This window comes from Lynx canadensis, chromosome D4 (assembly GCF_007474595.2).
Source record: "Lynx canadensis isolate LIC74 chromosome D4, mLynCan4.pri.v2, whole genome shotgun sequence".
Classification (NCBI taxonomy): Eukaryota; Metazoa; Chordata; class Mammalia; order Carnivora; family Felidae; genus Lynx; species Lynx canadensis.
The window spans coordinates 92750287-92764068 of NC_044315.2; the positions used below are offsets into that span (position 1 = coordinate 92750287).

General features: G+C 67.6%; 2 protein-coding genes across 3 annotated transcripts; both read right to left on the reverse strand.

Moving 5' to 3' along the window:
- Positions 1–2996: 2996 nt before the first annotated feature.
- DNLZ (DNL-type zinc finger) lies at positions 2997–4910 on the reverse strand. Its single transcript, XM_032595492.1, has 3 exons — positions 4599–4910; positions 4065–4204; positions 2997–3256 (listed from the first exon to the last, which is right to left on the reverse strand). Exons 1-3 carry the CDS (start codon positions 4797–4799, stop codon positions 3088–3090), a joined length of 510 nt encoding a protein of 169 aa, XP_032451383.1. The 5' UTR covers positions 4800–4910; the 3' UTR covers positions 2997–3087.
- Positions 4911–5013: 103 nt separating this feature from the next.
- On the reverse strand, positions 5014–13708 carry CARD9 (caspase recruitment domain family member 9). Of its 2 annotated transcripts, none has more exons than XM_030292675.2 (13): positions 13553–13708; positions 12295–12510; positions 11966–12103; positions 11308–11612; positions 11034–11213; positions 10086–10229; positions 9708–9833; positions 7926–8117; positions 7396–7455; positions 7153–7198; positions 5838–5914; positions 5378–5454; positions 5014–5276 (listed from the first exon to the last, which is right to left on the reverse strand). In XM_030292675.2, the coding sequence occupies exons 2-13, from the start codon at positions 12476–12478 to the stop codon at positions 5177–5179; spliced, it is 1629 nt and encodes a 542-aa protein (XP_030148535.1). In that variant the 5' UTR covers positions 12479–12510; positions 13553–13708; the 3' UTR covers positions 5014–5176. The 2 variants fall into 2 exon arrangements, with proteins under 2 accessions (XP_030148535.1, XP_030148536.1); XM_030292676.2 differs by having other exon boundaries at positions 7414–7455; positions 13553–13706.
- Positions 13709–13782: the final 74 nt, after the last annotated feature.

Here is a 13782-nt window from a genome sequence, read left to right on the forward strand (position 1 = left end):
TTCGGCCCTCCCACCTCCCCCAGGCTAGAGAAGGTGCGAGGTGGTCTCAGCCTGGAACCTGACACAGCAGCGGAGGCAGGCCAGGTGCCCCCACACAGAGCCGCCAGGTCCTGGCATTTCAGCCCCCCAGCCCCAGCCGGCACCCAGTCTTGAGCAGGCAGGGGCAGTGGATGGGTGGGGACGGGCTGTGACACCCCTCAACTCCAAGCTCTGAGGCCCAGGGACAGAGCAGGACAGGACAGAGGCCCAGGACAGGGACCGCGGCAGGGCCGGGGGCCGGCGGCGAAAGCTGGGGGCGTTCAGCTCGGCCCAACCCTGGGCACCCAGCCCTCGCTGCGCCCCAAGGTGGGAAAGTGACATCACTGCCTTCTATGGGGAGGGTCCAGCCCCCACACAGCCAAGCCCACCCACAGGATTGCACAGGAAAGGCCCCTGCCTTGGCCCGCCACCAGCCCTGCTGGAGAGCCCCCCCCCCCCCCCCCCCCGCCAAGCCCCGCGGCCCCCAGGGCGTGAGGTGGCCACGTCCTCCTCAGGCGGTGCCCCAGCTGGGCTCCCTCCATCTTTCTCAGAGGCCCTCCTGGCAGGGGAGGCGGCCGGACCCCCACCCCGCAGTACGGCCTGGGGGCCCTGGGCTCTGATGCTCTGAAAGGTGTGGGTGGGAGCCCGGGGTGGGGGGGGGTCAGATGCCAGAACACGGGCCCCCCTCGGGCCCCCACATACTTGAATGTACAAGCATATTTATTGCTCACACGTGTTTGCCCTGTTGTCAGTGGGTCCTTTCCAACCCAAGAGGTACATGGTTTTTTGTTTTTCCCAAAAAAATAAAGTCTGCCAAGTGAATGCTGTCGCGTCAGGGTTAGTGCTAAGGGTGCGGGGACGCTGGTCCTTTGGGAGGCCCCAGGTGGCCGACCTTACCTGGGGAAGCAAGCCTACAGCGGCGTGACCAGCCAGTGGTGGCCAGCCACTTGGCGACAGGTTGACCCCGCCGTCCTCTGCTCTAGGAGGGGCCGTCTCGGTCCTAAGTGGACCACGTCACACGAAGCGCAGGCACCTTTCCAGTCCTGAGTCCCCACCGATGCAGGGCTGCGGCTCACCCACCCAGGACCTGCTGGGGCCACAGAGCAAGGGAGGTGTGGGGCGCCCGGGACCCCAGGCACCGCCGGCGGATGCGTGCCGGGCCGCGGTCTGTGGGGGTGCAACCGAGGAGCTGGCTTGGGGGTGACACCCCCCACCCAACGGCTGTCATAAGGCGCTGTGTCCCCAGGCGGAGAGGTGCTGGGTTCGGGAGAGGCCTCGCTCACCAAACTCCCAGTGACCCGCTCGGCATGGGGACCCCACGTGACCACAGGAGGCCTGACAGCGGGGGCAGGAGTGGGGGGTCAGGAGACCCTTGAGGGCGAGGGGGCACCGGGAGGGCAAAAGCTGGTCGGAGCTGCAGGGTGCCATCAGGATCTGCACCTGCAGGGGCCCCGGGGAGCTGTCACTAGAGCCCCTTGAACCAGTAGTTCTGGTGCTCCGGGAACCCCGGTGCCCTGACCAGGCTCTGCGGTCCAATAGCTCGGGGTGCCATGCTGTCTCTCAGTGGCTTACATACTAAAGGCTCCAAGGGCTGTGGTTTCCACAGGAAGCGACAGCGCAGGAAGCTTGAGTGGCTCTGGGAGTGGGGGCCGCCCCTGGTTGGCTGGTACCTGGCCATGGGGTGCACTCAGGGGCGAGTCTTTTCCCATCTCCAGGCACTAACCCTGGGAGGGGCAGTGCCCCCAGGGTCGGCAGGGCCCAGCCATCAAGCCTTAGAATACAGGAGGTGGAACGTATGGTCTATACCTATCTCCAGACCACAGGTCTCAGTTTCCCCATCTGTGAAGGGAGGGACTGGCCTGGGCCGCCCTCCTGTGCCCGGCTCTGCACTGTCAGTCCAGCAGGCTCCCTGCCCGCCACCCCCCCTCCCGCCGCTGAACTTTGGTCTCAACCCTCTGGGGACAGTGAGCGGCTAGGCCCAGGCCCAGCCCTGCCTCCTGTGCCCGCGTCGGGGAGCAGCCCCCCTCCCCTGCCCGGGGGCTGGCTGAGCACCCAGGCCGGCAGTCTCCACAAACGGCACAGGAGGCACTGAGGGGGAATAATAGACGGTTGTCTGCCAGGGGAAAGACAGGGGGTAATCGAGTCAAAGCACAAACTGTCAACGCCCCGCAGAACAATGACAAAGCTCCCGGCGCTGATGGGGGCGCAGAGTCAGGAGCCCGGATCCTGCCAGGATCTGCGAGACTGCGGCTGGTGATTAGTGGTGAAGGTCACGCTTCTGGAAATAAACACGCTTCGATCCCGCCCGTCAGACAGCAGCCGACACTCCCAACCCCTCGCCCCCACGGCCACCCGGCTCAGCTGTGGCCACAGCGACCGGCCTGATTTGCTGACTTCGTTTGGCGGGCAGCCAAGGGTCAGGGCTGAGGTCGGTGCTGGCTCCCGAGCGCTGTCCAGGTGTCGGGGGACGGCAGGTAGCACGGGAGGAAGGAAGGTCTGGAGAGCCGCCCTGTGTCTGGCCAGAGGGACAGGACCCACGGGGGGTGGGGGTGGGGGGTGCTGACCCTCCCCAGGAAGACCAGTGGCTGATCAGCCATCCCTTCTAGGCCTCCCCCAGACCCAGCAAGGCCGGAGCCGCGAGTCTGAGCCACCCCACGCCTGTCCCAAATCTTGTCTTCCTGTCCTTTCACCTGACAGGGCATCACCGTTAGCGTCTTCATCTTCTGCTGGGAAGGCAGAGGTTCGGAGGGGCAAAGGGACCTGCCCAGGGCCACCCGGCCACGCCCCGGAGGGGCTCAGGCTCCCCATCCGGCCGCTTCCCACACGGACGCAGCTGGAAGCCGAGTCCTCTGTGCGGGGGACAGGGGAGGGCCAGGGTCTTGCTGCTGCAGAAGGCCCTGGCCAGCAGTACCTGGCGGGGCTCCTGGGAGTCATTTCGGACTCTGGAACCAGGGACAACAAGAAGGCCCCAGGGCCCATCGTGTCCGAGTGATGTTTGTTTATTGACAGAAAACAGGCAGGTCCGGAAGGGCCCAGGGCTGAAGCATCTTCTTGAAGGCAGAGGCAGGGTCAGCTAGGCTCCGTCTTGCCAGGGTGAGTGGGATCCTGGTCCTCACTCGCTTCTGGAGCAGAGGTGGATTTGGGGTCCCCTGCAGCCTCTAAAACCAGCTCTAGGGCCCCATCGCCAGCCACTCGACACACCTTCTCCCCTCTGGCCGCCAGGATTTCTTCGATATTCCTGAGAGACGAGGAGGCACCGTGACACTCCAGGCCCAGAGCCCATCCCGTACCTTGGTCCTTCAGGGGAACCCCAAGGCCGGGCTCGAGCCAGGAATGTGGGTCCCCACACTGGTGTGCCATCAAGGGCCCTGCGTGCTGACCTGAGGGACCTCCAGAGCCCCCAGAGGAAGGTGCTGTTACCATCCCGTTCACAAGTAGGACGGACACTTGCTCAGAAGCCGAACTGAAGTGCCCGGGGCCCCCGGCCAGGAGGATCCTGGCCACTGCCCCCCACTGCTCTCCACAGGAGGGGTCCACACCGCCTCACACACGCCCCAGGTCTGGTGTGACCGACCAGCCAGCACTGGCAGAAGAGGAGCTAGGACCCTGCTCGGGAGCGGGCACTGCACAAAACTTTGCAGGGGAAGGAAGGAGCCACAGAATGAAAGGGAGTCACGGCTGCAAAAGTCGCCTAGTCTGACCCCGCACTTTAGCGGGGGCCCAGAGCCCTGACACGTAACTGGGTCTTGCAGACCCCAAAGGCCACACCGGTGAGGGCAGAGGTCAGGCAGTGAAGCAGGACCAAAGTGGGCTGGTCTAGGGTGGAAAAGTTTAGCAAAGAAAAACAAGTCTCTCCTGGGGACTTACTTATGCCGAAGTTCCTTGTTCACCTGAAACTTAAACTTAACGGCTCCTCCTGCATTGACAAGGCTGGGGAAGTGGACTGGAAGGGCGCCCCAGGGAAAGGTGAGGCGCGGCTCCTGACCCACCAGGCCAGCCCTGGCACACAGGCCTCTGTCCCCCCACCCCTGTCCAGGCAGCCTCACCTCTTCCCATCCAGGTCCGAGAACCAGCGCAGGTTGTCGGCGATGATGTGGTGATTCTGGCAGCCGGGGCAGGTCACGATGACCACGCCCTGGTGATAGGCCAGCTTGGAGATGCGCTTGGAGGACCGAGTCCCACAGACCTGGGGGAGACCCGCAGCCCAGGTGAGTCCAAGTACTCGGTCCCGCCCCTCAAGGAAGACCCCGCCCCCTCTGAGGATGAACTCCATCCCTGGGCAGGGCCTGCCCTCTCCGGAAGGGCCGGCGCTTTCTGAGACAGCCCACCCCGATCCCGGAAAGGCCCCGCCCCTGGGAAATAACTCCACCCCTCCGCGCAGGCCCACCCCTCTCCTGGAAAGGCCCGCCGCCGAATGTAGCCTCACCTCTCTCCAGGAAAGAACCCGCCCCCCCCCCCCCCCCCCCCCCCCGATAGCCCTGCCCCTTCATGCTGTCGTGCCGCGGGCACAGGGCACCTCTATCCCGCCGCGCCAGGCAGCACCAGATGCAGACCCAGCCTTGCACCCGTTGCGCGCTCACCTTGCAAGTGTAGACAAGCTGGTAGTGCGCGGACCCGGGCCCCGGAGCCGAGCTCAAGCGCCGCCAGCCCCAGACCCCGGCCCGCCTTCTCCCCGCGGCCCCTGGGCCTGCCCCGCGTCCCCACAGCCACCTCAGGCCGGGCCCCCGGGGCCGCGTGCGGCTTAGCAGTGGCCCAACGCGGCCCAGCGCGGCCCGCAGCATCCCGCCCTCCGACCCCGGTCTCCCGCCTTGCCCCGCCTCGTCCCGCCTCGCTGAGGCCGCGCAGCCGCCATCTTGGAAGCGGGCACGGGGCGGAAGCGGCCCTTTCCGGCTTCCGTCCGCCGACGGGCAGGCTGTGCTCTACTGCCCCCTGGAGGCGGGAGGTGCACGCGCGGCTGGGAGGTACACGCGGGAGCGAAGCCACCAGAGGCGGCGGTGCTGGGACGGTAATCCTTTATTTGTGAAACTGCATTTCTGACACTGCTGCACGCATCTGCGTCGCACAGACAGAGCACGCCTGTGCAAATCACGGTGCGTGGGCGCCGGCGTGCCTGCGCCCCTCGGGCTCGGCGCCCCGTCCTCCTCGCATGCCGGGCTGGCTAGGAGCCCTCCGTGTCGGTGTTGTCGCTGCCCGTGGTGTTCTCCCAGTCCGCTTCCCCCTGCCTCGAGCCGTGCTGCAGCTTTCTGAGGGCGCGCTTCCTGCAGGGGCGGGCGGGTGTCAGCAAGGCCGCAGCGCCCCTCCTCGGCCGGCCGGCTCTCCCGAAGCCCGCCTGGGGCCGCCCACCGCCCGCGCGGCGCACCTGCGGTAGTTCTCGAAGCTCTCCTTGAGGCGCCGCCGCTCCTTCTCCGGGGGCTCGCCGCCGCTCAGGCCGGCGTTCTGGGGGAGCAGAGCGGCTCAGGCTCCCAGGGGACCCCCCCCCCCCCGCCCCTGGGACACAGAGCCAGCCTGGCGCGGGCTCCAAGCCGGCGTCCCTTCTACGACAGCGCGCGGGGCCGCCTGCTCCCACCCAGAGCCGCACAGGAGACAGGCTTCCCGCGGCTGCCACGCCCTGGCCCGACCAAGGCTGCTTCCTCCGGGAAGGGAGGACTAGGCTTCCTGTTTCCAACCGCGCACCCCAAGACCACACTGGGCAGAGACCCTTGCAACCACCCCCGGGCATCCAGGTTGAACAGTCACCCTCCCTGGGCTCCGTCACACGGAAGCCTGTGTCGGGGGCATCCTAGGGCTGCAGGGACCCCTGCCCCCCCAGGAAGCCTTACGTTGGGGATCGGTGGAAGCGGTTCCTCCTGCAGAGCCTCAGGGGGCTGCTGTGGGCCGTCCCTGTTGGCGGGGCCACCTGGAATGGAGAGTTAGGCCTGTGGGTCCTACCCAGCAGCTGGGACCACGCTTAGCATAGTCAACACCCGGCCACCTGCCCACCCTCGCTGCTTCTGGGCCAGTCCTGCATCATCTCCTGGGTCCTCACTCGGACCCCTAGAGGTCTCCCATTGTGTAGATGAGGGGATTGGGGCTCAGAGATGTCACTCCCCACTCCTGACTCCCTCTAGGCAGGCAGAGGCTGCTGGAAGCCCACCAAACAGTGCCCCAGCATCCAACCCTGCTCCTCCGGGTTGGGGCCGGGGCACTGCACCAGTTGGGAACAGAACGTTCCAGGCTGCCAGATCCCCTCAGAATTTGTCAGGGCCTGCACGGGCCCGGGGCTCAGGACCCTCGAACAGAAGGTGCTCTGATGGGCTGGCTCCCCTAACGGGCCGTGATGGGAGACTGGACATCCAGTCTCAGCAACATCACAGGGGAAGAGGCCAGACCCTGTGAAGGCCAGGCCTCTGACCCTGAAGCCCGTCCTGACTCTTTCGAGGGGCCATGCCACCCCTGGGTTGGGGCTCCCAGACCTCCCCCTAACACTCAGTGTCTGCTGGGTCCTGACCGCCTGCCCCCATTTGGGACTGGCTCCGTGGCCTGTAGCTCAGGTCCCCGGGCAGCAGCAGGCTTCCCAGCTCCCTCACTTCTGCAGGGGCTGCTCCTCCTTTTGCCTTCTTTGGAGGCCGGTGGTGAGGCCCGATGCTGAGGACGTCTGTCTGGCCTCCCGCACCACCCCTGAGGCGGCCCCTCCCCACCTCCCCTCTGACAGCCACGTTCAGAGAGAACCCCTTGAGCCCTCCTCACTCCTCCAGGCCGTCTCCCTGCTGCCCCTGTGCCTGGCCCCGAGATGGCCCACCTTCCCCGCTGTTTGCATCTCCTACACTGGACTTGCCCTGCCCCCTACCCAGGAAGACGCCGGGGGAGAGCAGAAGGCCACACTCCGCTTTCCGGACCCAGAGTGGGCTCCGATGGAGGGACGCGCTCTCAACATTGGAGATGGGGCATGGGCCCTGCACACGGGCTCTTGGCTGCTCGCTGGGGAGCCTGGAGGATTTCTCGTGCCTCTGAGCCTCAACGTCCCCAACCGTAAGGTCAGGTTGTGAAGGATCAGTGGATGGGGCCGTTCGCGCCCAGGGTCAGGGTTGGTGCCAAGTCAGGGCGACAAGTAGGCCTTGGCCAGACCCGTCCGTGAGAGGCCGCTCCCCTCCTCACCTTTGTCTGACAGCCGGGTGGCCTCCAGGTCCGGGGGTAGCGAGAGCTTCCAGGGAGAGACAGGCATCCAGTTAGGTGGCCACCCTCCCGAGACCCACCTCCCCTGCCCACCTCCCCTGCTGTGCTGCTCTTTGGCAACCGGGCAGGAAGGCCTCTCTGCCCTCCTAACGCCTGGGAGAAGAGCGGCTGGCCCAGCTCCCACGGGGGACTGTGGTCTGGCAGAGGCTGTGGCCCAGAGCCTACCCTGAGGTTCACACTCACGTCCTGGGAGTTCCTGGGTGAGCTGTCCTCCAGGTCAGAGCTCTGTGGTCACAGAGGAGGAGGCCATCAGCAGGACGTGGGGAAACGCAGTCACCCCCAGGCATGGGGTAGCGTGGGGCGCGGTGAGGGGCCCCAGGCCAGCCGCTGTGCTCCAGGGAGGTCCTCCTCTCCAGGCCACGACTGGCTCGGGCCCCTGCCCAGAACATCTCTCCCTCCCCCTCGTGCCACCCAGAATGGCCTTCCAGAACCTGAGCTGTGCCACACCCTGTACCCCACCAGGAGGAGGGCCCTTTGCAGAGGACAGAGGGGGCTCGGGAAGGCCGGGGATGCGCCCCGATCACCGGCAGAGAAGTAGTATCCGGGCCAGGGCGAGGGCTGTCCGGCGGCCCTTCCTGTGGGCCTGGGGTCTCTGGAGACACACTTGCTCCTGAGGGCCACTGCCCGCTGTCCTACGGTGGCTGCAGCTCTGCCCAGCGGGCGCTACGCAGGTCCCCAGCCCCCAGGAGACCCACCAGGACGAGCGTCTCCAGCTGCTGCCGCTTGAGCCTGCCCTCCAGGGCCAGCCGCTGGCCCTCGCACTGGAACAGCTGTAGCTGCAACTCGTCGGCCTTCTCGGCCAGCTCGCGGACCTGCTTTCGCAGCGCGTCCTTCTCCTGCAGGCTCCGAGAGTGCTGTGTGTGCAGCTCCTCCCGCGTGGCGATGGCCTGCGGGGATGGCAGGGGGCAGGCGCGGGGATGGCGAGGCCGGGTGCCTGGAGGCCCCAGTCCCGCCCCCGCCTCTCGGCCGGCCTAGGGTGGCGCTTGAGGGCTGGCTGGCGCAGGTAATAGGGGCTCATGAAGGGAAGCGGAGGGCTCAGGAAAGGTGAAGCTGAAACCTGCAGCCTCGTCTCAGAGCAGTCCCTGCCGACCCCCGTGCCCCCCGAGACTCCTCCCCGTGCGCGCATCCAGCACACGCTTCCGCCCCTTGCACGGCTTTCACTGGGTTGGCGTGGCTTGATGTCCGGAACGTGGGTGTTAGCGGCTGTGTTAACGTGCTGTATCGCGCCCGTCCCTCCGGGGGGACGTGCCGCACGTACAAACGCGGGACAGCCGGACCGCACCTGAGGACACAGCTCTGACCCACCCGCAGCAGCAGCCAGCAGCCTGCCCGACGCCCACGGTGACCAGTCCGGCGCGGGGGCGGGCCCTATGGGAGTCACAACCGGTCTTCTGTCCGTACCAACAATCCAGGAAGCTAAACCACGTCCCCTGGAACGGTCGGCCCCCAACAGCCAGGACTTGATGGGTCACCGAGAACTGCCATTTCTGTGCCTGCTTCCCACTTAGGACCAACCTGAGACAACCCTACCCACTCCCCTCGGCTGCCTGGCCCTAGTGTCCCTGGCTGACGGCCTGTCTCTGGTGGCTACGAGCTGTCCCCTCCTGAGCCCTGCTCCAGCAGCCCCGGCTGTGAGCTGGGCCGCCCCGCTTCCCACTGTGTCCAGCACCGGGGCACCGAGCTCTCTCCGCGTTACCGTCCTCTCTGTGGGAAACGTCTTCAGACGTGTAACTGCACAGTTAGGGGCTCCCAATAGAGGCGGCCGGTTACCCTCCAGAATGTCACCGGGGCACTGAGTGTAGCTGATTAGAAAAGACCCAGGTGACGTGATGGGAAGGTGGTGGGAAGCAGTGAGTGGACGCAGCCCCAGACGGACTTGCACAGCTCCTGTTCCCAGGAGCGCGGCCAGCCAAGGTGTCCACGGTTTTTTAATTTAAAAAACTAGTTGCCAATTACAATAGTTCGCGTTTTTGTTAACACAAAAACGAAACTTTATGCACACCAAACAAAATCTGAAAGTACAACCCGCTGTGGGGTATGGGGTTCCCGGCAACAGGCGGGGGTGGCGGTGGGGGAAGGGGGTCACCTCGCTATCACTCACGTCTCTCAAAACCACATGTTGGTTTTGTTATTTAAAAGCACTCTGATATCGGGGCGTCTGGGGGGCTCAGTCGGTTAAGCATCCACCTCTTGATTTTGGCTCAGGTCGTGATCTCACAGTTCGTGGGTTCAAGCCCCACAGGGGGCTCTGTGCTGACAGCGTGGAGCCTGCTTGGGACTCTCTCTCTCTCTCTGTCTGTCCCTCCCCCACTCGTGCTCTCTCAAAATAAGTAACTAAACTTAATAAAAAGGAAGAAAAAGCACTCTGACAACTGCCCTCCCCTAAAACCTCCTGCCCTGGAGGCCACACGACCAGGGAGCGACCCCTGCCGCGCCCTCGCCCGCAGGCGTCCTGGCAGGTGGGAGGCGGCACCTACCTGGTCCCTCTCGGAGGCGACCTCTTCCATCTGCTGCAGGACGGCCGCGATGCGGTCCTTGTACATCTCGCAGTCCTTCCGTAGGGCCAGACACTGCAGCTCGAACACCTCCTTCTCCTCCAGGCACTACGGGAGCCAGCCGCTAGCCCCCACCGCCCGCGCCCGCCCCCGCCGCCGCCGCCGCCCCTGCCCGGCCCCTGGTCAGGCCCAGCTGGGTCCCTGCCGGCCCTCAGCTTCCAGACTGGCCTGGGGCAGTGTGGGAAGAGGAGGCCAGGCCCCCGCGCCTCCGTCCCAGGGAAGGAGTGAGGTTGGGGGGCTGTGCAGCTGAGTGCGCACGGGGCAGCCCCCCTGCCCACCCAGCCGGTCCCAGCTGTGTACCCGGGCGCGCAGAGCCTCGCCCTGTCGCAGATCCTTGCGCAGGGACAGGATGGTGTCGGCTTTCTCCTGGTGCTCCCGCAGCGCCTGCCTCCAGTCCGCCTCCAGCACCTGGATGTACGGGCTGCTCTTGTCCGGCGTTCCCTCCTGCGGGCGGCGAAGGGGAGAGAGCGGCAGGGAAGCGGCCGGACTTCAGGGGGGCCCTACTCTCCGCACGGCACCGGCGTCCTGCCAGGCACCCCCCACCCGGGGCTCCCAGCTCCTGCTTGCACCCCCCACCCGCAAGGGGCCCCCAGTCCCGCGCATGCCACCCCCACCCGGGGCCCCCTAGTCCCGCGTATGTCTCACCCACACCCGCAGGGGGGCCCCCAGTCCCGCGCCTGCCCCGCCCACGCCCGCGCATTGGCCTCCAGTCCCGCGCCTGCCCCGCCCACGCCCGCGCATTGGCCTCCAGTCCCGCGCCTGCCCCGCCCACGCCCGCGCATTGGCCTCCAGTCCCGCGCCTGCCCCGCCCACGCCCGCGCATTGGGCCTCAGTTTCCCGCGCCGCGCCCGCCCGGGTCCGCCCTGCCCCCGCCCACGCCCGCGCATTGGCCTCCAGTCCCGCGCCTGCCCCGCCCACGCCCGCGCATTGGCCTCCAGTCCCGCGCCTGCCCCGCCCACGCCCGCGCATTGGCCTCCAGTCCCGCGCCTGCCCCGCCCACGCCCGCGCATTGGCCTCCAGTCCCGCGCCTGCCCCGCCCACGCCCGCGCATTGGCCTCCAGTCCCGCGCCTGCCCCGCCCACGCCCGCGCGTTGGCCTCCCGTCCCCCGCCTGCCCCGCCCACGCCCGCGCATTGGCCTCCAGTCCCGCGCCTGCCCCGCCCACGCCCGCGCATTGGCCTCCAGTCCCGCGCCTGCCCCGCCCACGCCCGCGCATTGGCCTCCAGTCCCGCGCCTGCCCCGCCCACACCTGCGCGGCGGCCTCCAGCTCCTGCACGCGCGCCTGCAGCAAGGCCTTCTCCTGCTGCAGCTCCCACAGCAGCTCCTGGCTGGGCCGCTGCTCCATGGCGTGGCGGAGCTTCAGCGTGTGTCTGCGCTCCACCCTGCAGTCGTCCTCCGCCTTCATGAGGCTGTGCTTGAGCCGCTCGATCTGCGGGAGACCCTGTCAGCCCTCCGGCCGCACCGTGCCCGGCACCCCTCCCCCCCCAGCCCCGCAGCTCCGCAGCCGCGGGGAGCCCGGGCACCTCCAGCTGCAGGTCGCGGGTCCGCATGAGCGCGGCGCCCTTCTCCTCGCTCTGGCGGGCCAGGCGCATGGCCAGCTCGTAGTTCTCGTCCTTGCAGCGCTTGAGCTCGCGGCTGCCCGCCTCCAGCTCCTCCTTGAGCCGCTGCACGCGCTCCTGGTGCTTGCGCAGCAGGCTGTCCTTCACCCGCAGCTCCTTGATGAGGTCGTCCTTGGAGCTCAGCAGCTGCGTCAGGTCCTGAGCCTTCCTCTGCAGCTTCAGCACCTCGCTCATCAGCAGCTGCGTCAGGCCCGACTCCCCGGATGCGTCTGCGGACAGCTGCATCAGAGGGCCCGCCTGGTCCCCCGCCGCACCGCAACCTGGCCCCGGGGCTTGAGGACCAGCCCCCCCCCACCCGCCCCCTCCGGGGACGCACACCACCCCAAGGCGCTGGTGTTCCCCGTCGAGGAAGCAGGCTGAGATCCTGACTCGCCCCCAGGCAGGCAGGCGCTGGGCTCGGGCAGGGTCAGCACGGGTCTGTCTTTCCTCCACCAGAGTGAGAAGCAGCGGCACAGAGCCCCGATGCCGGCGCTCCCGTGTGCCCCTCACGCTTCCTTTTGTCCCCAGTTCATCCCTCGGGAGACGAGCCATCGGGCCTGTCGGCGAGGGCCCCAGGCCTCACCGATAATCATGGAGAAGACGCGGGTGGGCTCCTTGCCGGTGACCTTCTTGTACAGCTGCGGGTAGTAGAGCTCCAGGCTCTCGAGGAAGGCCACGTAGCCCTTGTGGCCGGTCCGCTGCAGGATGTCCAGGAGCACGCCTGAAAGCACGTGCCCTGGGCGCTGAGCTGCCGTGGGCCGGGTCCCATCGGGGCCCGCCTGCCGCCCACCCGGCCCAGCTCGGCAGGGCTCGCCCGCAAGTGCCACAGCCCCCGCAGACGGGCCGTGGGGCTGGGGGGGGGGGGGGGGGGGCGCGGGGGAGGGGCGCGCTCCCGGCTGAGGCGGCACTGACCCACTTTCCGCTTGCGGATGACCAGGTTGGGGTCACTGAGCACCTGCTCCTCGTCATCGGGGTTCAGCACCTTGCACTGCCGCAGGTAGGGCGTGATGCGCGAGGGGTCGATGACGGAGATGAGCTTCACGCGGAAGCTCTCCAGGGCGCTCCAACACTCGTCCTCGTTCTCGTAGTCCGACATGGCGGTGGCTCGGCTGCGCTCTGGAGGGCTGTCTGGAGGGCGTGTCCGGGATGCTAGCTCACCCAGGGCGGTGCTCCCGGCCTCCCCTGGGCCCGGCTGCCACCCCCCACCCCACCGGCTCCTGGGCTTTCTGTCCACAGTGTGCTGACGATCGTGGGGGGAGATGTGGAGGTGCTCTGGGGGCTGGTGGTGGCCCACAACCCCCATGCCCTGCTCTGGCCTCTGTGACCCCCGCCCACGGGCAGGGCCTCTCTGGCAGGTGTGGGGAGGGAGGCGCCGGGGCCAGGCCGTGCTGTGCGGGACTTCCTCCTTCCCAGACGTGGCGCCCGCTCAGGCCTAGCCCCACCGCCTCCTCTCCTTCCGGTGGCCGGCTGGTGATGCAACAGCGGGCACGGGAAGGGTGAGTGTGGACCGCCCACGGGAGAGGGGCCAGCCCCAAGGCCACTCTGGCACGCTCTGCAGGCTCCCAGGTCCCGGGCACCTGCCACCTGTGGGCTCCTCTCTCTGAGGCGGAGGCCCGCTCCTGGCCATGCCTGACAAGGGGGCCATCCACATTGGGACCGTCCACCGCTGCTCCCTTCCGTTGGCAGGCGGGAACCACTCCCTTCGGGCCTGGGCCACACCAGGGGCGGCGGTGTGGTCGTGCTCTCCTCTGGGTGGGTGGTGGGTTCAGAGAGGCCCTGACCTGCCGCCAGGCAGCCCTCAGCCAGTGTGGGAATCCCGCCCCCAGACGCAGGTGGCAACAGGCAGGGTCTTTGGAGGAGCTTCTCTGATTTCCCGTGGCCCTCAGTCACCCTATCCAGCCAGCAACAGACGGCGACTTGGGATGGCCCTTGTGACATTGAGCGCTCCCTGCCTTTCCTGCCTAAAATCCATGGGTGCCACACCTGGACCCCTGCTGCGAGCCCCCCCCCGTGATGAGCAAACAGGTTCTGGGCGGCTGTGAAGGGGGACAGGGCACTTGGTGCCCTTCTGGGGTCCTTGTCCCAGGACCCTGCTCCCTGCCCCAGGAACCCTGAGCAGAGCCGGGCATCTTCCCGGCCTCCTCCAGAAAGGGGGGGCAGACCCACCTACCTCAGGGTCCTTGAGGGGCACCCGTGCAGTGGGACGCTGGCCAGCCCGGGCCACCCTGATCGGACGGACAGGAGGAGGTGCCGTCGGCAGCCCGGGAGGAAAGCCGCGCACTTCCTGCCGTGCTGGTTAGCTCCGCGGAGCCCGAGCAGGTCCTCCCCGAGGGAGCCGGTCTCTGGGGCTGCCTTCTGATTCGCCTGCCTGGCAGGGCCCGGGAGGCGGGGCGCAGGGAA

Coding starts and splice junctions, on each gene's coding strand:
- DNLZ (XM_032595492.1), bottom strand. CDS start 4,799: ATGCTGCGGGCCGCGCTGGGCCGCGTTGGGCCACTGCTAAGCCGCACG. Junction 4,205..4,598: donor AGCTTGTCTACACTTGCAAG/GTGAGCGCGCAA, acceptor GGTCTCCCCCAG/GTCTGTGGGACTCGGTCCTC. Junction 3,257..4,064: donor TCGGACCTGGATGGGAAGAG/GTGAGGCTGCCT, acceptor CTCGTCTCTCAG/GAATATCGAAGAAATCCTGG.
- CARD9 (XM_030292675.2), bottom strand. CDS start 12,478: ATGTCGGACTACGAGAACGAGGACGAGTGTTGGAGCGCCCTGGAGAGC. Junction 11,214..11,307: donor CCCGCGACCTGCAGCTGGAG/GTGCCCGGGCTC, acceptor GGTCTCCCGCAG/ATCGAGCGGCTCAAGCACAG. Junction 7,456..7,925: donor AGCTGGAGACGCTCGTCCTG/GTGGGTCTCCTG, acceptor CTGTGACCACAG/AGCTCTGACCTGGAGGACAG.